Source organism: Branchiostoma lanceolatum, chromosome 4 (assembly GCF_035083965.1).
Source record: "Branchiostoma lanceolatum isolate klBraLanc5 chromosome 4, klBraLanc5.hap2, whole genome shotgun sequence".
NCBI classification, from domain to species: Eukaryota; Metazoa; Chordata; class Leptocardii; order Amphioxiformes; family Branchiostomatidae; genus Branchiostoma; species Branchiostoma lanceolatum.
The window spans coordinates 18,150,327-18,172,645 of NC_089725.1; the positions used below are offsets into that span (position 1 = coordinate 18,150,327).

The 22,319-nt window shown below is 40.8% G+C and overlaps 2 protein-coding genes across 5 annotated transcripts; one reads left to right on the forward strand and one right to left on the reverse strand.

The window, feature by feature from the left end:
• The first annotated feature begins 310 nt into the window (after positions 1–310).
• Positions 311–11,863, forward strand: LOC136433056 (U4/U6.U5 tri-snRNP-associated protein 1-like). 2 transcript variants are annotated; one of them, XM_066424837.1, is made up of 21 exons: positions 311–706; positions 1,473–1,542; positions 1,809–1,867; positions 2,129–2,264; positions 2,381–2,483; positions 4,190–4,270; positions 4,516–4,612; positions 4,831–4,970; positions 5,279–5,351; positions 5,593–5,717; positions 6,017–6,132; positions 6,464–6,537; positions 6,858–7,063; positions 7,551–7,739; positions 8,176–8,271; positions 8,758–8,842; positions 9,057–9,150; positions 9,488–9,620; positions 9,802–9,891; positions 10,420–10,535; positions 11,116–11,863. In XM_066424837.1, exons 1-21 carry the CDS (start codon positions 412–414, stop codon positions 11,138–11,140), a joined length of 2,403 nt encoding a protein of 800 aa, XP_066280934.1. In that variant the 5' UTR covers positions 311–411; the 3' UTR covers positions 11,141–11,863. The 2 variants fall into 2 exon arrangements, with proteins under 2 accessions (XP_066280934.1, XP_066280935.1); XM_066424838.1 differs by having other exon boundaries at positions 312–706; positions 6,930–7,063.
• LOC136433063 (TNF receptor-associated factor 3-like) lies at positions 10,627–22,312 on the reverse strand. 3 transcript variants are annotated; one of them, XM_066424852.1, is made up of 10 exons: positions 22,222–22,312; positions 20,189–20,434; positions 19,318–19,369; positions 18,845–18,949; positions 18,381–18,551; positions 17,898–17,978; positions 17,545–17,619; positions 17,188–17,421; positions 16,648–16,846; positions 10,627–16,435 (listed from the first exon to the last, which is right to left on the reverse strand). In XM_066424852.1, the coding sequence occupies exons 2-10, from the start codon at positions 20,386–20,388 to the stop codon at positions 15,864–15,866; spliced, it is 1,689 nt and encodes a 562-aa protein (XP_066280949.1). In that variant the 5' UTR covers positions 20,389–20,434; positions 22,222–22,312; the 3' UTR covers positions 10,627–15,863. The 3 variants fall into 3 exon arrangements, with proteins under 3 accessions (XP_066280949.1, XP_066280950.1, XP_066280948.1); XM_066424853.1 differs by having other exon boundaries at positions 22,227–22,295; XM_066424851.1 differs by lacking the exon at positions 22,222–22,312 and adding an exon at positions 21,113–21,203.
• Between the last annotated feature and the right edge of the window lie 7 nt (positions 22,313–22,319).

Sequence of the window (22,319 nt, forward strand, 5' to 3'; positions counted from 1 at the left end):
ATGTACATTGATGTGGTGTTTATGTGCAACAGCATGACGGTAATTGAAATAAAAGAACAAGTGAACCCGTGTTTTAATGTTATGGTCCACTAGGGCACACGTACAGAATACAGCACTCAATTCGTTAAGATAGTAGCTTTGCATCTGTGTACTTTACTTGATATCTTACAACAAAATAGATTCACCCAATGTACATATTAATATTTATATAAATATAGTGTATGTGATGTTAGTCCTATCTATACTTAAATCAATTTCATGATGTCTTCTTTCCGAATACAGCTGTGTTTGAATCGGCATCTCAATGACGAGCTGTATATTTGTAATTCACGTTGCTTCTGCGTTCGTATGTCGACAAGCTAGAGAAAAAAATTGCTAAAACTCTGTAGTTTTCGTCAATTTTTCGGAGCTATGGGATCGTCTAAGAAGCACAAGGAGAAAGACAGGGAGAGGGAGAAGGATAGAGATCTCGAGAGGGAGTCCAGAAAGAGAAAGAAGGACAAAGATCGCTCAAGATCTAGGTCAAGAGAGAGGAAGCGTGAAAAGAAAGAAAAATCCAGATCTCGGTCCAGATCGCGATCTAAGGAGAGGAAAAGGGACAAGGAGAGGCACAGGGAGCGTAAGCGGGATAAGGAAGGGAAGGAGAGGAAGAAGAAACACAGGGAATCAGAAGACGGTAGAGTGAAAGCAGAGCCACGGGATGATGGTAAGTAGTCTGAGAATTCCAGGCAAGTGGGGGAGGGGGGCATGAAGCACTTGCCTGTAATTGTAAAATAATACATATTTGAGAACTGCTTTCACACAGCTATTATTGAATCTTCCTGCAACAGATTATGGCTAATTTCCATGAATTATGATGAAACGTGAACATGACATTCTGCTAAAGGAAAGGACTTTCATACATAACATACATACCTTGAAGTTGATACCTTGATACTGCATCCAGGAAAGAAGGCTTTATCCGCCTGTTATGTCCTGATCTCGCCGCTTTCATGCAGTGTACTTGCACTCTTCCCAGTAGTCATCTAGCCTAGTACCATTAGTCCTACACACTACAATTATGTGTGTAATTTTGGAAGAGAAGGCCATCATTTCAGATAATACTGATTTGATTACAGCCTTATTCTTATTCTTATCATCAATGAGACAAAATAAAACAATGAATCTACAAAGCTCATGGATGCTTCAGGGGGCCTCTGCGACATAACCCCATTGGCAAGATAACACCGTCTGCTGCGAAATTCCCAAAGATGGCATTAGAGAACCTTGGCGCACCAGTCCAAGAAGTCTGCAAAGGAGGCTAACGTTACTTAAATGCTATAGTAATATTCAGGTGTTGTTCCGAACAGGACCAGCCGTTCGAACATCCGGTTCTGACATTTGAATAAAGTGATCATGAGTTGTATGCCAGCGATCAAAGCATACTGTCATGGTTTGTGTCTCTCTTCTAACATTTGTTTCCCCATTCCCAGATGAGCCAGTTCCGTCCACATCAGGGGGAGGAGCAGGGGGAGACAGTGCTCTCAGCATTGAGGAGACAAAGTAAGCAGCAAATACATGTTGTATATGTAAACATAGCCAGGCAATCTACTTGTAGTGGTACCATACAATCTGTAGAGAACTGCAATACCAGTCATGGAAATCAAACAACTTTCTTTGTTTATATGGCAGTTCAATGATGATCATTGGTGATTTAATCATTGAACTTGCTGTGTATGAATATGTTTTCCTTTTCGGGTGACACAGGTGATGTTTTGTTTTTTTCACTTCTAAGTTCTAATACTATGTACATTCTTTGTCTGTTACAGTAAAATGAGAGCAAAGCTGGGCCTAAAACCTTTGGATGTTACAGATGCTGTAGTTACAGGTTTGTCTATTTACTCACATGCTATTTACTCACATCCATGTCAATGGACACCAGTTGCAGAGGAGCTACATGTATAACTATAAGTTGTAAATTAATGTAGTTATGTGGTAGTTGTTTTTTGACATACAGTTAACGAATACATGTACTGTGGTTGTATGCATGTCTGAAATTCAATTGAAATGCAAAACTTGTCCTTTTTGTATCAAAAAGCCCATACAAATACATAGTGTAGCAAATGTAACCAACCTATTCCCTGTATAGCTGAGGAGGATAAGACAGAGAAGAAAGAAGATGTCCATGCACCTGCCATCAACCTGGGCGAGAAGAAGAAAGCAGACGAGCTGCGAGAGAAAATGAAAGCCATGAGGGAGAAGAGAGAGATGAACAAGAAACTAGGGTGAGTAGACTGGTACATTAATTACTGTGTTTTCAATAATACTGAAAAATATGACTTTCTAATGCACAATCTGTTTTCATTGCTCTTTACTTACAATTTCTGCTGGTTGAACACAGGAAGATCAAGGCATTGGGTGATGACAATGAGCTGGACGATGTGACAGCCTGGGTGGAGCGGAGCCGCAAGCTCCAGATTGAGAAGGATAAGGCAGCAAAGAGGGTAAATTTAGTTCAACAACTTTCATCGTTTTCTGCATATGATTATATATACTGTAACCTTCCACATACGAAGGTAGCCTTTTAGCTCCAAATCTGTATTTGTAGTGAGATTATTCAGTAGGGAGCAGCTTGAATAAGACGCACTTATTTTGAATTTGATTTCTGACATTTGGTTAGCGGCATTTCGGGAAAGAAGACAAGTCTTAAGTACTGTAAGTCTACTTAGATCCGCGGGGCCTAAAATCCGCGGTTTCGGGCAAATGGAAAATCCGCGGTGGTTCTAAATTCGCGCTGGGCGATGAGTAGAAAAAACAGCAACTGAATACTGCCATCAGAAAATGCTTGTTCAATTTTTAAAAATAAAAAATGTTACGAAGGTCGCTACAAAACTGCTTCAAAATCGTCACAAAATGCGGTCTACGCCGAAACTGTGACGGGGACTTCCCGCCTTGTGATCACGTGAAATCTTGCAGTCAACCAATCAGAGCACAGTTTTTCTGACTCGAACCAATCAGCGCTTAGAACAGCGGTAAACATGAGTAAACAAAGATGGCGGCCCAGCCCGGCCCTGCCGCTAGCGCGCCGTATTTTGAAGCAAAATCACGGCGTAAAATACGAGTCATCTACGCTACGTAAGCAGAATTTTCACGGAAAAAAATTAAAGGAATAGATTCTCCACCGAATATGACCACAAATGGCGGCAAATGGCGGCAAATCACAGCGTAGGGACTCAAATGCTCGGGTGAAAATCTTGTTTTTCTCACGTATTTTTGCTCGCTTTCTTGAAAAACAGGTTTTTAATGAGATCAACGTATGTCAGAGGCACCGATATCGATTGTTTGCAAGCATAACAATAGCAAGAAACAAAAGAGTGTGATTGTACAACGGTAGACGGCGTCCCCAAGCCCGTAACAACAATGCAAAGCCCAAATTGTGGCGTGTATCTCGATAATTATTTTCTGATTTCTCGGTAAATTTACTACTGTATATGTGTAGCGGTCGGGAGTAGCGACGCCGCTCGGCCAAACTTCTGCGAATCATATGTAATATCACTTGTTTACATGTATGTACTGTGTAAAAGTTTGTCATGTTTTACACAATCGCGTGCATTGTTTATGTGTCGCTTTTCCCTGAAGTCGAGCTCACTCGTAAATGTGGGGAGGGGGGCAAAAGTACGATAAACATATCCGCGGGGAAATTGATTCGCGGCGCAGAGGTCGCCGCGGATTCCGCGGATCTAATTATACCGCGCAGTGTTCTCGCCAGAATTTTTTCACAGCATAGGGGTCAGTTATTCAAGGCCAACTTCACGCGGCGCAAGCTACGAAGAAATTACCACAGAGTAGAGAGTCCGGCTTGTTCCCCCGGAAGATTTTTGAATTCATAACCCAATGAGACACTATTTCCTGCATTTTGAGGGATAAATTTTGTGAAGTAAAGTTTTTCCTCTGTTACAGCCTCATTCTAAAGCCAAATATGAACTTTTTATAAGATTATGAAGGGTCACAAGGTTCTTACCGGAGAGAAACACCCCTATGCTGGTTGAAACACAGCATAGGGGTCCAGATCACAGCATAGGGGGTCCAAATCACAGCATAGGGGGCCCCTATGCTGAAAAGGCCTGGCGAGAACACTGCCGCGGATCTAAGTAGACTTACAGTACCTAATTACAACCCACTAAGCAGTTTTGTGTTTGCTGTTTTCCAGGCCAAGATGCTGGAAGAGATGGATGAAGAGTTTGGGATCGGCAGTCTGGTGGAGGAAGAGTTGGGGGTCAACAAACCCAAGGTTAGTATTTCTCAGGCTTTACTTGTTTTCATTGTAGGGTTTGCTTGCATCTGTATAGTTACTCTTTTGTCTGTTTATTCATTATTTTTTTTTCTACCATAGTTCCTTACCTGCCGTATTACTTAAGATGTTAAGTTGCTTTTGCGTACACTGGGGTGATTTTGTATGTGTTTCAATCTCCAATTTGTTATTGGTGTGTGAATTTGTACTAATTGTTGACTCCTTTTTTCACATGTCTGATGTAGAATTACTCAGCCAGAGACTTGGCCGGCATGACAGTGGAACACTCTGAGGAGTCCTTCTTGGAAGGACAGAGTGTCATCCTCACACTCAAGGACAAAGGTAATGTTAACTGCCAATTTGATTTGTTGATTCTCAGACTTGAACTCAACTTGAAGTTCAACATGAAAACAAAGGGAAGTCTGAAGGGGAGTTTGTTCCTGGCACTCACAGGTTCAGAGAGTGAATGCAGTCAGATTCAAGATACATGTAGAAGTGTAGAAGAAATAAATGAAATACTCACAGAAAGATTAATATTCTTAATTTGATTTGATCCACAGGTGTGCTGAACACAGACGATGATGTCTTGATGAACTACAACCTCCTTGAGAAGGAGAAAGCTTTGAAGAACATTGAGGCCAAGAAGAAGAAACCTGACTACAAACCTTATGATGAAGGAGAGGAGGATGAGTTTGGAGTGGTGAGACTTGTATTTTGTTTGTGCTGAAAATCATGTAGCATAAATAAACTGATTGCCTGCCATATAAAAATTACCTCTATGCAGCATAATGCCTGTTTCTTGTAATGGTACATGTACATCTTTGCCAGAGAAACAGATATCATGCAACACATAGATGGCAAAAGCCTGAATTTTAACTCCTTCCCCAGAGTGATACTGGCCTGTACAGTTTCACTTGACTTCGGACTGTTTAAGTTAACATTATGAAATATCTATGATACATGATTTTGTAATGCTACACCATAACTGTATGTGTTCCATACTTCCAGTTCAAACCCAAGGAGCTTCTTGACAAGTACGATGAGGAAATCGATGGAGTGAAGAAGTCATCATTCACCCTAGGCAAGTACATCCCTTAATTCTTCTGTACAAAGTATACTTCCTACCTATACAACATGCAAGGATTAGTTTTCTCTATGAGTATATAAACATATTTTAGATCATCGATTGTTCTTACCAATAAAGGCAATTCTATGCCTGCCATTCTGCTATCTGATTATGTTAACCTGATTATTCTTGGAGTTATCTGCTGAATGCTTTTGTAAGTCTAAGAGTTTCATGTGTATCCATATTGCTGCTGTAGATGCCCGGGGAGATGTAGACCTGGAGTCGGAGAGACGGCTGCAGGCCATCAGGGAAGAGTTGCGTAAACAGAGTCATTCCCTCAACCTGGCCGCGCCCACACTCGCCTCCGAGTACTTCACACAGGTGGGACCTGAAATGTTTGGAGTATGCCTCAACGCTTGTTGCAGATGTGACATGTTATACCACAAACATTCTTATGTGTGTGTTAGTGTGTTTCAACCATGAATGATGAAAAGTATTATGAGTACCCAGCACCCAGTCAGTTTTGTATCTTGAGTCAGTGGTGGGCAGTGAAAAAACATTAAGCCAATTGGCAAAACCTTTATGTTGCTCTGACTGGGTCAATATTAAAAAAGATTGATTGACACAAGTACTAGTTAAAAGGTGTTTTAAATAGTAGTCCATGTACTTGTTTCCATTAGACTGAGATGGATGCGAAGTTCCAGAAGAGGAAGAGGAAAGTGAAGAAGATCCGGAGGAAGCGGGTGGTGAAGGCTGATGACCTCCTGCCGCTGGACGATGAAGAGCCTGGCTCAAGGTCACAGTTCTCTTTCTTTAACCTTTGTTCCTTTTGAACATAGACATGCTTGTAAGAATTGGAGTTCACAGCCACCCCAAGGACACATCATAACTAGCCCTCTTACTGACATTCACATTCTTGTACAAGTTTGGTATGCTTCTATTCGGAAGTTCTATACAAAATGAGCTGGAACATTTATTACCTATGTACATGTATTTGATAACTGAGTGATTATCAAAAAGTCATTCTTGTCTAACACTGGAGTTAGGAGTAGTTAAGTGTAATTCATAGAGTCCATTATGTTGTTATGTGTGTTACTGATGTGTTTTTCTGTATTTGACTTGTGTAGGCGACAGGAACCTCAAGAGATCCCAGGTCTGGAGCTGGTGGATATGGATGTGGACTTACCTGACATAGATGATGGTAGGTTGTGTGGTATAGTAGTGTGTGTCTGCTATGTGTTACATGGTTGATGCAGTTTTACATTTTGTATGGATGGGCACATTGAAGAGACTCCATGTGGAAATTACGAAAGAAATTTTGAAATGTTTTGAACTCAGATTTGTCTTTGTCCTAGAAAATTTGATCGCTTCTTCCTATTTTAAGACCTTCAAACAGAAAGATCATAGATATCCATTCATGTGTAGTCACTCTCTTATTGGCTTAATTGTTAATGAGACAGGGAGTCGAAACGGATGTGAACTTGTGGTCTGTTAGTACTAATGATTGTCCCCCTGTTGTAGTTCCCATCCTGGGTCCTGAGGTGACGGAGGAGCCTGTGGTTGTTAGTACTAATGATTGTCCCCCTGTTGTAGTTCCCATCCTGGGTCCTGAGGTGACAGAGGAGCCTGTGGTTGTGGATGACGAGGCAGAGGAGGACTTACACCGTGCACTCAGCAAGGCTCGCAAGCTGAAACAGATGAAGGAGAGACGGGCAGGCGCAGCCAAAGTGGGTCTTGTTTATTGTGTTGGTTTAAAGAGCAGTATAATCTTGCTGGGACAAATAAGTAGAATAAAGGACCTAGTATCATCATCATCATCTTTTGTCCGGATTTACTCCGGTGAGGTACACTCAATAAAGACCTAGTATATGCATATCAATCTTTGGGTAAAGTTACTTGGTTTTTATAATTATTATTAAGTGTAGCTTGTATAATTTGTCATCTCGGTTGGGGCTGCACCGTCTTTCGGGACGTAAAGTGGAGCTCCCGTGTTCAAGGAGGGGCCTCAAGCATGTTCAAGGGGAAGGGCTAGCAACCCCTCCCTGTAAAAATGTACCCTGCTACTGAAACAGCAAGGAAACTTGCTTCCCTGTGTGCCACTAGGCACTTGAAGTGAACAAACAAAGCTTACATTAGTATACTAGTAGCTAATTGCCAATGGTGCTGTGTAGCAGCTCCCCCTATGGGCTGTGTACTGACCTGCACCCCCTGCAGGTGTTGGAGGTTGTGCAGCAGCTGCCTAAGCAGGAGAACGATGATGAAGATGAGGAGGAAGAAGCTGCTGTGCCTGCTCTAGGGAAGCACATTGTGCTGAACGCTACGTCAGAGTTCTGCCGTACCCTGGGAGAGATCCCGACCTACGGACAGTCGGGCAACAGGGATGAGGATGAGGAAGATCTGATGGTGAGAGCTACATGGGTATCTTAGCGCGGATGGGTTGTTTATCCTTTCTATAAGACTTTTAAGACAATGAAAAAGGATATTAATTTCGGGCTTTCAATGACATTGTAAAATTTTCCCCAAAAATGGCACAAGAAAAGAATGTAAGCAATACCATTTACTTTGAAGTTAGAAAGACACTATATTTGGAGTCACTGGGAATGTTTTTAAGTCAGCTATCACTTCAACAGTATTATGAAAAAAAATTGAATGAAATGACTTCTGATGACTTGTGAATCTTTTCTTTTCCCCCAATAACAAGATTAATGCTTATAACACAGTACCTCTGAAATTTGGTATACATGTAGTTACCTATGTTAATCCTGGGACTGAGTGTACAAGAAGAAGGGAAGTTGATGAGTGAATTGAGCTGTCCTGATGGGTGTGTGTTGTATGACAGGACCTGGAGCAGGAGGATGTGAACAGAGGAGAGGATGAGGAGGGGACAGGATGGAGCTCCGTCAACCCTGATCACAGCGAAGGCGCTCAGCCAATGGTACAGACACACATTTGTATGATTACAATGATTTTTTTTTCTTGCCTTTAATGCCCACGGTCGTGATGACGACCATTATGGCATGTTGGGAAAGTCGTATAAAGTGCCTTTCCCAAGGGCACAAGATCGGTGACATAGTAGGATTTGAACCCAGGACCGCTTGGTTCTGAGTCCAACACGCTACCATTGCGCCACACGACCCCACGACCCCATTTCTATAGATACAAATGCTTGATCATGCATTGCTCAATGTCACTTACATGTATTTTCACAATGATCATTTCACAGGAAAGTTGAATCCATTTTACATCTATGAAAGGCTGTGCAAGAAAGAATTTGTCTATGAATAAAGTAGGCAAGAGTGGCATGAACTTTGGACTGTAGTTGTGTTTTCTGTGGAGTCAAATTCAGATGCCTTTCAGTCATTTTAGTGGAATAGAGTGTTTCCAGAAAATGGATTGATGCAGTTCCTCCTTCCACCTCTAGGATCACCCTCTGCACAATATCCTGGACGAGGAGCCTTCCATGGACACAGGTCTGGCTGGAGCTCTCGATCTGGCTAGAAAGAAAGGTAAGCTTCTGTCACTTCTCATGGATATTCTTTGGAAGGTTCTTGAATTTTCTTGCATTTCAATCACCTCTTGATATGGCTGGATTGATAGATAATGTGGATTTTGTACATCTGTAACAAAAGCAGCTAAGCCTTAAGTGCTATCTGTGGAAGATAATTGTCCTCATCTCCCTGCACATATCAGTAATGTTCTTCATTCCATGACTGCACACAGGTTACCTTGAGAATGAGACCAGGCGGAAAGGTGCCACCATCACCACCAAAATGTCCATTCCTGAGACTAATTACACCATAGACGACAAGTCCAGGTGAGTCAGCGCATCCCAACTTCACTGTCGTGAACATCCTAAATCACAGAATCAGTGAAACATACCGGCAGCATAGGATATGAATCGTATCAGAGCAAGACAAACTGTACCATAGATCCTGAGGTGAAATATCATATATACAGGTACGGTTGCAGTGCACAGTAAAGGGGTCCAGGGATGGCCTGATAGACAATATGTTTGTCCACGAGTGAGCTGCATCTGCTATAGCCTAAGTGTGACCAGAGGACATTAGAGTCAGTAAAGAGTTGAATCTAAATAACACATGCATATCTTGAAACCTTTATCGTCCCTTCCTTCGTGCCTCCTCCATCTTTAGGGAGTTTGAAGACAACAGAAAGTCTCGTTATGACCGCGGCCCTGTGGTGGACTTTAAGGAGAAGGACACCTACAGGCCTGATGTGAAGATTGAGTACATCGATGAGACAGGCAGGCTGCTCAACCCTAAGGAGGTACAGAATATAACTCTTAGATTGGAGAAAGAAAATTTATTGATTTTTATACGTCTGTCTTGCATTCTAAAAATTATATTTACATGTATATGTGAACCATATATATTGTATGCCCTTTATTCTGATATTGAAGGAATGTTGATGAAGGATATGTGGAAACATTTTTCCCTGTATTTTCCAGGCATTCCGGCAGTTGTCTCACAGATTCCACGGGAAGGGTTCTGGGAAGATGAAGACAGAGAAAAGGCAGAAGAAACTCATGGAACAAGAAGTTAGTACATTCCTTTACTTTCTCATCTCCAGCCAGTCGTTATACCTTTAACACGTCTAGGCCTTCATTCCTTGAAGACCTTTCACAAGTCTTGCAGTCATACACTTACAGCTGTTTATAGTTACAATCGAGCACCAGCATTCACAGCCATTTTAAGTCAGTTGATTTGAAAGTCGCTTTAGGGCACACCTATCTTTTCATGTACAATTTAGCTATACCTGTGAAGAAAACTTTAAATAATTCATATTGGTTGCAAACATTTACTTGGTTGTAACTTGTATGGCAAGTCTTCTTGGTCTGGTGTAAAATGTATTTCAGTCAGTTTGTTATGCATTATGGGTATTCAAATAAAGGTTAGCCATGTTGCAGCTGTTTAGTCTAGAATATTTACTTTCATTTGCTCTTGTTTGTCTTGAACTCATCACAGAGAAGACAAAGCTACCAGCAATAGTGTGACCAGTATCGCTGATATTCCTGTTGAATCATTGAACTATGAAGGTTTTCTAACATTCCACTCCTGTTCTCCAGATGGTGAAGAAGATGAGCTCCATCGACACGCCCCTGAACACGCTGGCGAAGCTGCAGGAGAAGCAGAAGGAGACGTCCTCCCCGTTTGTGGTGCTCAGTGGAGGCAAGAACCAGATGTAAGTCTCCCTGTATTATTTGTTAGTGGAGTTCATGGGTGCTGTCAGACTTCAGACTGATGTAGATCAGATTTAATGATTTGTTTGCTAATGGGAATGTTAGGAGTTTTTATTGATTCTGCAAACACTGAAGCATTTCCATACTTAAAAATCATCACCTGTCTACTTGAATAGCATAAGCTAAGTATAAGGGTATTTAATATATGCTACAATAGTAGTTTTATGCTACCACTTAGCATAAAACTACTATTGTAGCATATATGTAGACCCTGATGTAACATAAAAAGTTGACTCACATAAAATTAATTCATAGATTTCAGTCTAGTATAAAAATATACAGTATAAAATTGGTGCATTACCACATTACCATACATTCACAATACATGGTGCTCATCACTGTATATACAACTGTGTAACTATACATTAGTTGTATGATGGATTTATGATTGATAATTGCAGCAATATGGTGACTTTAATTTTATACATGTACATGTATATATATATACAAAGTTTCTTGAATCTTACTTATACCTATTCATTTTGCAATATGATTCTTACAAAGTATTTCATTTTCTTACAGGAACACCATCACCAAACCTAAGTAAAACTTGAAGCACATTACAAGCACAACAGTACTTTTGGGCCACACCAATGTGTTGCCCTGGTTCTCAAATGTCCAAGCTCTATTTTGCCCCATTCCTGCTAAAACTCTAAGACCCATGTAGCTTTCTATGTGTAACAACAGGTAAGATACGCAAAATTTATCATGTTCAAGCCAACATTTGTGAGCCTCGTATGTATTTCACATGAAGGCAATATTTACAGAAATATTTATGTTTACTACACACAGATATCGCATGGAGATTTTCTTCCAGCCCACTCCTTTCTTTTCCAATAAATACCCAAACCTGGTGTGATTCTATCAACTACAACTAGTAACTGAGAGATTTAAGAAGTACATGTAGTACTTATAATAAAAACATGCCCTTGATTAAACTCTGTCTGTGAAAGTTACAAGGTTACTCATCATGTACCAAATGAACAAGTTTAATAGGGAAAAAATTTATTACATTTGGTAACTGAAAAATAACAACTTTTGCAGGTCTTTCATCGCTTTAGTAGTAGCAGTTAGGCTTGTAAATTTTCTGTGTACATATTTTTAGGTCACCAAAATATTAACTTGTTATTGCTGTTAAGTCATTCACATGAGGAATAAATTCAGCACTATTGTAATTGGAATCATGGTGAACGAGTCACATTATGTGTATGAATACATCTAGTTGATTTTGTGGTAAAATATGTAGCAGATTAAATTTCATTTGTTTTCACATGTCGCACATGCAGTATACTTTTTCTCCCATTCTGGATATTGATTTTAGAACAAATGCATATTATCTAACCTTACCGGTAATTTCTAGAAACTGTAAGTTAACTGTACAGGTGTATACACCTGCAGTTAGTTAGCACTTGTCATTTCATCTAGAAGTTTAACATGACTAGTCCTTGTGTTAGCGACTAGTTGCGAATGACATTTGTCAACTTATCGTGCACAGTTGCCAAGTTGTTTCCAATGAATGCCAATTTGTCCCAAAATGCGGAGAATAGATGCAAACTAGGGGTGGGTACCGGTACATAAAATTCAGGTCCGGTCCAGGTCCAGGTCCAGAGGGTCAGGTCCAGGTCCGGACCGGTACCTGTACCTGATTATAGTAGTGTTGCAGTACATCATATTTTGCAGAGCGAGACACACGTAAAAGTCTCCAAACGTCATGTCTGGAACGATATAATTTCTTAGGTTTGCACTTTGTCTCAAGATTATAACTATACTCTCCTCGCCGTCTGTTTACTCATCCTTTAAGTGTTTCTATATGATTCACAGCTAACGTCTTCAAAAATGACTCGTTAAATCTGCTGTTTTGTATTTTCTTAGACCAGTTATGTTGCCGCCTGCAAGTAGCCTGGTACTATGAATTTTCTAATCAGTCCATAGGCCGGTCCACTGATTTTTTACGGACCGTTTTTTTTGGACCGGTCCATTAAGAAATACCGGTTTTGTACCGGTACACGGTACCGGTACCCACCCCTAATGCAAACTACTCTCCAATATTAGCCCCCATTAGTCATGCTTACATTTCATAATATGTTAATCATATTCCACCAAGTAACAAAAATGAACATTCTTTTATCTCTGCAAATCTTTTTTGATGCATTTTAGTCATTTAACAGTAGCAACAGCGCGATTTCCAATACCCTGCGCAGTGGGGCTTCATTAGCATATGCACCACAGTCAGTGTGACCGCAATGGAAAATTTGTAAAAAAATTTGCAAGTTGTCGCCAGTTTGAGTCGCCAACAGGTGGCGGCCCAGTGGTGAGCTAGGGGCTTTACATACAGGTTCTGGCTTCCCTTGCGTTTTGACCACTGTAGGGCCCCAGGGGACAGGACCTGGCAGCAGAGGAATTTTTGCTTCAGTGTGCCAAATGACAGCTGCCACATGTCCTGATTTGCATTTAAGTAGCATATAATTATGTAAATCCTAAATTAAGCTATCAACACACCAAAAATCTGATGAGCTGTCAACACCCTGAGTTATTCTCTTTCAAACTCGGAAACAAAATTGGCCCGGCTGTTTAAAAATAGTTGCTACGGGACCCAAACCTACAGGACTTACTCTCCCACCAAAGGACTAACTACCACTCAAAAATCATGACCATAGCATGTCCAGAACACGACATATAAAAACCAGAGGGTTCCGCTGCAGTATCTTAGAAAGTCGCTAAGAGGCTCAAAATCCAATCATTTCAAGATTTCATGCAGACCTACCCACATACCACATATCAAACACAATCCACCCAGGCATTCTCGAGTTATCACGTTTACACACACTAACACACACTTCCAAAAACATAACCTTGGCGAAGGTAATGATGATATTACTGATTCTCAAGTTTACAAAATTGAAATATAAAGAAGTATTAGTGCCATCTGACTAAATATTGTCTATCATGGTTCAGTGTGATAATTTTTCGTACTTTTAGCTATTTCATTAATAAGGAATACCTTTGCCCTATACATATTGCTTTAAAACATAAACTGAAAGACAAAAGATAATACTGATATGTACTAATGTAGCATCCTGGCAGTAGCATATTTCATTGACTTTGAGCCATTGCAGTATATTTTCCATTATACACATGGATGCCATTTGTTTCAGAATAGCAGCAATCATAACTAACCTCTTGTTCTTTGTGAAGCTAGATTTTGGTTTATTTTGTGTACACAGTATACAAGACTTTTTCAAGTTCTATGTCAAGCTCATCTTGTCCATTGTGCCCCTTCCATCTGCGACCCTTCTCTGCAAGGTCCCACTCGATTGTCCTTCTCCAAGTCATTACTTTCCCTTCTATTCCTTTTTCCTGTTGGACACTAGTTTAGTGCCAACCTGGGAAGCCTTGGCACTCTCACTACGTGAAGTCTTGCTCTTTACACGAGCGTGGAAAGTTTTGGTTGACCCGTACGGTTCAGACTTTAGTCAATGCTAAAATGTATGTTGTTGCCATCTAATACGTAGTGACAAGTAATCCTCCTTCTGGATCACACTGACCCAGGCATCTCGATAAGACGCATTTGGGTGGCGCCTTCTCCATTTCTGTAGCCCTTGGGCCACACATTTGTGCAAGTCACTACAGCAGGGGGCTAGTCCACTGGTAGTGATGTGTGTTTAACTACCATACTCTTTCCCAAATGCTGAGTGCAAAGCAGAGAAAGCAGTATGTATCATTTTTGAAGTCTTTGGTATGACCTGGCCTGGGGGATCGAACTCAAGACCTACCACACAAGGCAAACACTCGACCAACTAATGCGGGGGCATTCAAATCTAAGCCTACCCACTACTGGTAGAGCTGCCACCTATTGAGTGGCATTCATTTTGTTTTCAAGTGGACTATCTAAAATTTGCATATAGTAATTCATAGTTTTTGCTTAAAACCTCGTGGACCAGAAATCTCGTCCAGTGATTGAGAAAAGGTAGTGGATGCTACCTGAAATGTCTGACCGTTTCCAAAAGCTACCGGTATCCAGTTACTTGAGCAACTGTTACTTTGCGTATCTTATTACGTATCTGGATGTCTAACCTTCATCGACGTAAAGGTTGACTCCTATTGTGGTCGTGTGGCCATGTCCAGTTTACACATTTGAGCCACAGCTTGTACTGCTCATCGCATTTTCTTTGACACAACAGGCCTATCAAATAGCCTGTATTTACACAAGCTCTCGGCCGGAGGTTACTGACCCCCAGCCCATGGCGGTTACAGGATTGGCTGGCCACTAGGAGCGTGATTTGTCAGGCTAGCCCATCAAAGGGTTGCTGATGACACCAGATGAAGAAGAAGAGGTTTACAGGAATAAGTATGCAGGTAATGAATGCATGGAGAACAAGGAGGCAGTCAGGAAGTATGCTTCTGGGCAAACATCTTGAATGGTCTGTGAGTTGTTCAATGTCTTTGTTGCTTGTCACAGTTTGGAAACTTGAAATATAATGGAATGAAGCATTGGCATTGAAGTAAAGGTCAAGAAGAACAGGTCATTTGTATGCATGTTGAAAGCATTTTTTATCTTCTACAATTCATCAATCTACAGCTTCAAGTGATTCAAACTCATAATGATGTTTTGGAGGGATATTGGCAAATACTGCGACATCATTCTTAACAAGGGATCCGTATTTGAGGTTAACGTTACAGACTTGTGGGTAATCTTCAGGAATATTTGCACAGTTTTTCAACTCTTGAGTCCAAGGAAATTTCTTTCTTCCTGAATCTGTAGCTTAACCATGAGTAAAGAGCTAGAAACAATATGAAATGAAAAGAACAAAACAGGAAGTTCCAAGGAGCAAACATTTGAAAAAACCAAACAACTGAAGAAATGCCATTTGATACAAAAAATGTACCATAGCTTGTTTTGCAGGGTGACTTCTTACACTGATGTCAAATCTTCCAAAATCAAGCTAGTACATGGGAGCAGAGAAGAATCATAGTTTTGAGCAGTAGCTTTTCCTTAAGAAACAAGTCTTAAACTCATGACAGAGGGGCAGAACACGTTCCATACCTTCAAGTCAAGTCCTTCTGAATGCAGCAGAGCATGGAGCACGCTGAGAAGGATTTCTGCTTGAAATGTTTTCCCTCCTTTGGCACTTATAACTTGTGTTCGCAGATATGACAGTTTACCTCAGAGTGGCCTTTGACTTAGGCAGCAATGTTAGACAAGGCAAGCAGGATTAATCTACCCATTATCCCCAATCATCGGCCACTCCGAGGCATCAACAGTGCCTCTCTTAGGGACTAACAAGGTCTGAGCAATCAACGACAACCTTTATGAAAATTGTGTCATCGTTCAAATATGTTTTAGACTCAACCACTGACTGTGACACAAACAGCGGGCAGCCTGAAGCGATGTTCATGTCACTTGTGGGGCGCTTGAAGCTGCTGCTGGTTGGATCAGGGCGGAACGTGTCCGACAGGTGGCGTCTGCCCTGGTCCTGATCCAGCAACATGAGCGTCACCTTCTGTCTGAACGGCCATGGCAGAAGAGCATCATATTCCCCCCGCATGATTACAAAGAACAGTGACATATGGGTACCCTTACCCATACCATCCCCATTCAGGTACACCCTGGCACACATCTTATAACCAAACTGAGACGTATAGAAGGGCTGGCTGTAGAGGGACAGGGTTCTTCCAGTCACAGCCTCATGCTTCCTCCTGGTGTAGTCCTTGATCTTCCACAGCAGGGTGCCGTCAAAGCTGGCTGTCTCCAGGATCTGGAAGCGGAGGTCCATCTCAGCCAGTCGGACATCGTGGATGCCGAGTTGTCGGTCGTGAGCATTCAGCTGAGTTTCCAACACTCCTGTAAGAAAAATCAGCAATGTTGGCAACTAGGAGCTAATATAGGATAACAAGATAGCACTTGGCACATTAGAAGAAAATTCTGGTTGTTTATATGGACTCTTAAGGGGATGCATCATAATAAATGATGTCAATTGATACTCAATCTAAGGTTAGGTGAGTGAAAACGGGAGCCTGACGTACAAAAAAGGTTGTTTAAGATTGAGAAATAACCTGAAAATCCGTCTCCCTTGCTGCTGCTGGCTCCTCCCCCTCCTGACTCCAGACTGTTGACTCTGTTGTCAAGTCTCTTTACTTGATCCTTTACTGAAGACAGTTCTCTCTTTTGCTGATCCACCTCCTCTTTCTTGGCAGTAGCTCCAAGTCCTTGCTCTATATTTATCTGCCTGTCAGTCTGACTCGCCATCATTTTCTACAGGTAACAAAACAATGCTACATTTAGACAAAAGTCCATCAATCTTCCATTTCATTGGCATTAAACAGCCATTATAATTACATGAAGAAAGCAAATACAGGTAATAAGGAAGAACCAGACACAAGAATTCAACAGCCATCAAATAATGTTATGAATGAAGTTGCAATATCAGCATTTTTCAAGTATATAAAATTACATTACAGAAATTCATTACATGAAAATGATGTGGATAGAAATATAATACCAGTGGTAGAACAAGACACCAACGTCAGAGTATATATACCAGTAGTCATTGCTAGCGCTTATCTATCATGAGGCCATTGGGTCTGCATGTTTACCTGCAAGGCTGTCATCTTGGTGTCTAGCTTGCTGATACTCTGCTTCATGCTTGCGATGTCTTGCTCATGTTGCTTGACTTTTTCTTTCAACAAACCAGCCTCATTGTTCTTCTCCTGCAGTTCTCGCTTAGTCCTAGAATGTTCCAGCTCCAGAGAGCCAAGACTTCTAGTTACCAACTGGAAGTGCTCTGTTAGAGATGCTGTCTCATGATCATGCAAGGCAGTTCTTCTCCCCTGGGGAAAACAGGACATGTAAAAAAAAGAGGTTTGCAAGTTCACAACTTGTGTCTAAAGACCTAACTAATAACAATTCAAAGACATATGATTTGCAGGAAAATTCACAGAAGAGTCACAAACCTTGAAGCTGCAGCCATGGGAGCTGAAGCTACACTCTGCCTCTGCAACTGGACATGTCTTGAAGTGCTCCTCAAGCTGGAAGTGCAGCGCCATACAAACAAACGTCACTTACAATCTCAGTTGTTACCCCTTACTCAATAGGCAGAACATGGCAACAAATGTCAGCTCTGTAGCAATTTACATTTACTACTTGACCTTTATAATTGAATATCATTAATTAATGCTCAGTATGTGTGGTGCTTCAGATGTTTAGACATTCATCAAAAAAGATGTATGCTACACTGTACACCACCTATATTCATATCTATCATGGTCTATGGTAAAGTCTTCACATTCTTGTTTGTGACTCTTACCTGAGCTCTTGGAATATTGACTGTACCGCAGTTGTTAGGACATATGATTGGGATATTTGGACACTCCTGTCTTTCATGTTGCTGCAAATGAGAGAGAAGTTTAAGATTAAATTTCCACTGTCATTGGCAAATTCAGAATGGGAAAGTTAAACATTTCTTAGTACAAACAGCCCTCTGGCTCTCCTGCTTCTTGCAGAGTCTTCCATTAAAAACATATTTTTTTTAATATTTTCTCTCTAGGACAATACAGCAAAGATAAGTATGCATACATATATTTACTCATAGAATGTACTTCTATTGATATATACACGTACCTCAAAACTAGGCCATAGATACATGTAGATGCCTAAACCTTGTTGCTAATTTACCAATAATGGCTTTTTCATGGCTACTCACACCTCAGATACTTAGCTATCAAAAATGTGTTATCATATTTAAATACTAGTATTATTCAACAGATATGATGCTTTCCCTAGTTTGCACCTCATATACAGCTATAGCCACCAGTTCTCCACAAAAACTACATGGTTCCTGTCTGTAGAGACATTCAGACTCCAGGTGGTGAGAAAGATGGCGTCTCTGTAGGACCATGACACATCCAGCCTCTTTGAAGATACAGTCAATGATGGCAAAATCACACTCCTGGACATGAGCCTGTCAAAACAAATGACAAAAAGCAATTATTTCAAAGATATTTTCATAACACTAAGTAAGCAGTGCTAGAAAATCTTGAAAGCTTTATTTTTTGTATGAAGGTGCCAAAGACTACAAAATACTAGTATACAAAACGTACAAAGATTTGTTTTTTATCAATGAAATTCTTTTGAGCACTAAATACCCACTTTAGTCTTTCCACGTGCCACCATAAAGACATGTTACAACAGATGATATGCCTGGGCAATGTTAATGACATTGAAATCAGTACTATGAGAAAATTAAATACTTACTGTAAGGTCTTGTAGGGGTATCTCAACTGTGCAGCCATTGGATTTGAAGGTACAATAAACTATTGCTGAAAGGATCTCCCTTTTGCAGAATTTGTCTGGAAACACCTGTCGAGGGGAAACATCATCAGGACTTTGAAAGTTACATGTAAATCCAAGAGGATATTATTTTGTAGCTATGTTTCCTATTGATTACTTTATCATGCCCCAAGGCCCAATCTGAAAAAATACAGCCTTGACATTCAGTCATAAAAACTTTAGTGAAACCATACCAACCAACAGCTATAGGGTAGACTATAATGCAGATGAGCAACGAAAACAGTTCTGTGTTCATGACATGATGATACAAATGTATAAAGAACATATTAACAATCAGTGATAGTATAACATAACAGTAGGGTGTCTGGTTTGCATATTAGTGTCAATGTTCTGTTACTAGAAAAGCCGACATTAAGTATAAAGTCTTCTATTCCTACCTCTTCTTTTTTCAAGTCTTCCCCATCAAGTGGACATTTTGGTGTTGCTTCCCTGGGAGAGGATATGACACAGTGTTCATACAGTTATCTCTATTTGATTGGCTAAAAGATGGCCTGAGATAATTCTAAAAAAAGAAATGAATGTCACTGAGACCAGGAAAGCAGTGCTAGTCTCAGTTCTGCAGGAACTGAAAATCCTGCTACACCAAATCTGAATGTAAATTTGTATTGGTTCGGGCAGACTCTAGCAGGGAGTCAGGGTTATGGTCTGACAGGACAGGAAAAGAGGTAATGCTGTAGGCAACTCTACTTTCAAGTTGCTGCTAGTCCTTAAATGCTGGAAATGTAATGCCCCAATCTACAACTCAAGCTGATGCATACATGTCGGCTTGCCCTAGTTGTTTTACTATGAAAACTGGGCTACTCTATGACAAAGCACCATTGTAGTCTAGCTGCAATGTTTTACCTGGTTACCAAGCTACAGCAGATCTACAAGTCAGTCTATTTGGTTACCTGAACAAAAGTCTAATATGGCACTTACAGAGCATAACGTTGTTAGGGATCCATGTAGACTAATTACTGTTGGTTAACCTGGTAAGAATATGCACTGGTTGTAAAGGAGTTGCCAATTATCGGTTGGCATTCTTTTTAACCTCCATAAACATTAATCCGCTGGGCTACATAAATTCGCCATTTTCAAAAATAGTGAGTTTGAGATATCTCTAGAGCAGCACCCCTGAAGTTGCATGGTTAAGACATACGAGAGTGCATTATACTGGGGGACATTGGTTTGGAGATCTGTCTGTACGTATTTTTCCAGGGTGGCAGAATTTAAAATAATGGTGGAATTACGTTGGTAGTCGTTACTTACCCCAACTTTTGGTTAATACAGAATTTGCAGTATCTGTGCCCACATCCCGTCTGCACAGGTTCCCTGAGAACCAGCTCACAGACAGGACAGATGTACCGCTCATCCGGCTTCTTCACGAAGTCTGCATCAAACCCCTGACTCCCTCCATCATCGGAGGACGTCAGAGAAACAGCAGGAGATCCACCTGTTGCATCACTCATCTTCTGGTAACCACTCAGGAAATGGAACTACATGCATACCGCAACACTGTAAAGGTGGAAAAAATAATAAATAAATCAAAGTTAGATTGAAGCTTTGTATGGCCATCTTGAGTAGAGTAGAGTAGAGTAGAGTAGAGTAGAGTAGAGTAGAGTAGAGTAGAGTAGAGTAGAGTAGAGTAGAGTAGAGTAGAGTAGAGTAGAGTAGAGTAGAGTAGAGTAGAGTAGAGTAGTGTAGTGTAGAGTAGAGTAGAGGTAGACTAAGAGTGGTGGTGTATGGTTTAATTTTAATTACCAGTAACAACCGAAGTCGTTATATATAATATTGTTCTTTCAATTGTTCTTACAATATATATTGTTCAATAGACATAAACGTCCTTGTGACAATGGACTGCTTTTGAACTGCGAGCAATAATGACAAATTGACATAAGGTTGCGACTTGGAAAATCTATGTCCACGTTTGGTGCAGGTGTTCTAAAGATTCAGTACAACATGTTCTGAATACCTCAAGAATTGGAGACTTTGTTTTATGAGTCCACGACGGTAATTTTCAGTTAGGACGCACGTGTTTGTAAGAAAAAAAATTCCGGTGATCTCTGTGATAACGTTCAACACTACGCTTGATGTACCTTTCCCTCCACAATTAGACCTGTTTCGACAGAAAAATAAACATCGGTATTCACGTGACGATGCAATTAACAGTTATAGTGTGACAAAAGTCATTACCTCTCCACATTACGGCAAACTCGCCCAACTTGCCTGTGTGATAGTCTAACAGGACCTTGTGTACCTGGTGACGCCATGTTTTAAAAGGTTCGTACCAGAAAGATAGGAGGTACCTTGAACACGATAAAGTATTGATATTCCTTTATTGCCATGTGTAATTGCGTGCAGAACTTTTCCTTTCCATGTTTTACAGCAATATTATTTTTTTCCTTTCCTCGTGTTCGCTAAACACATAGACATCTGATATTCTATTTCAGTTAAATACATATGCACCCCTCTCCACATTTTTTAAAACCGTCCACATGACGTCAAAGGGGATTCCCCGCGCGGAAGGTTCCACCGGGCGACATTGCAAGAGGTTCAACGGCGAATTCAGAAAACTACAAATTAACAAGCTTTATTGTATTCAAACGCTAGAAACTTACTGCTTTGAAAGCTGTGTCAGTTTACTTAATAATCAGATATCATTGCATCTGTGACTAGGGACTAGGGATTTCAAGTTGCACAGGTACCGACTGCCGCAGTGCTTGAAGTACTTACTGACTGAGGTGGGTCTTTTCACTGAAGTATAGTATAGTAAAGATTGTATTAATACGCAGCCAAATAGTGCACACACAAAATCTTTTTTTTTTCTTCCATTTTTTCTTCTCTGCCTTCCTTGCAACTCAAATGTATCATGTATATTCAGAATGCCGGATTTGTAACGTTACCAAATGCCACTGCGGCGGCGACTATCGAAAGGGCACGACCCCTTGAGACAAATACTTCCTTTTCGGGATACACTGAGACTACTGTAACCGAGTAAATATGATGCGTATGCGATTTTCAACCTGTTCTGATTACTGCCAGTGTGACTGTCGCCTTGCTGTACAAGCCCGGTTGATAAGCATACTACTACTAGTAACGTTAACGTTACTAGTATTGTAACGCCAACCACAAGGCTCATCACGGTGCAGTGAGTCACACAGGGCAATGCACTGCTGCGTTTATCTCGACGTTTCCCTGTCACCTGCAATTGACAAGCCCAAACCATTAGCACAGTTTTGTCTTAAAATAATTTACGATACAGTTGTTGACATTTTGATTTAGGAAACAAGTAACAGACGTACTATACCGTGAACATGTACGATGTATCCGGCACCGAAAAGTTGATTGCACTGCCGGGCCAGGAGGAAGTACGCAGTTTTGGTTTACGCAGTACGCAGTT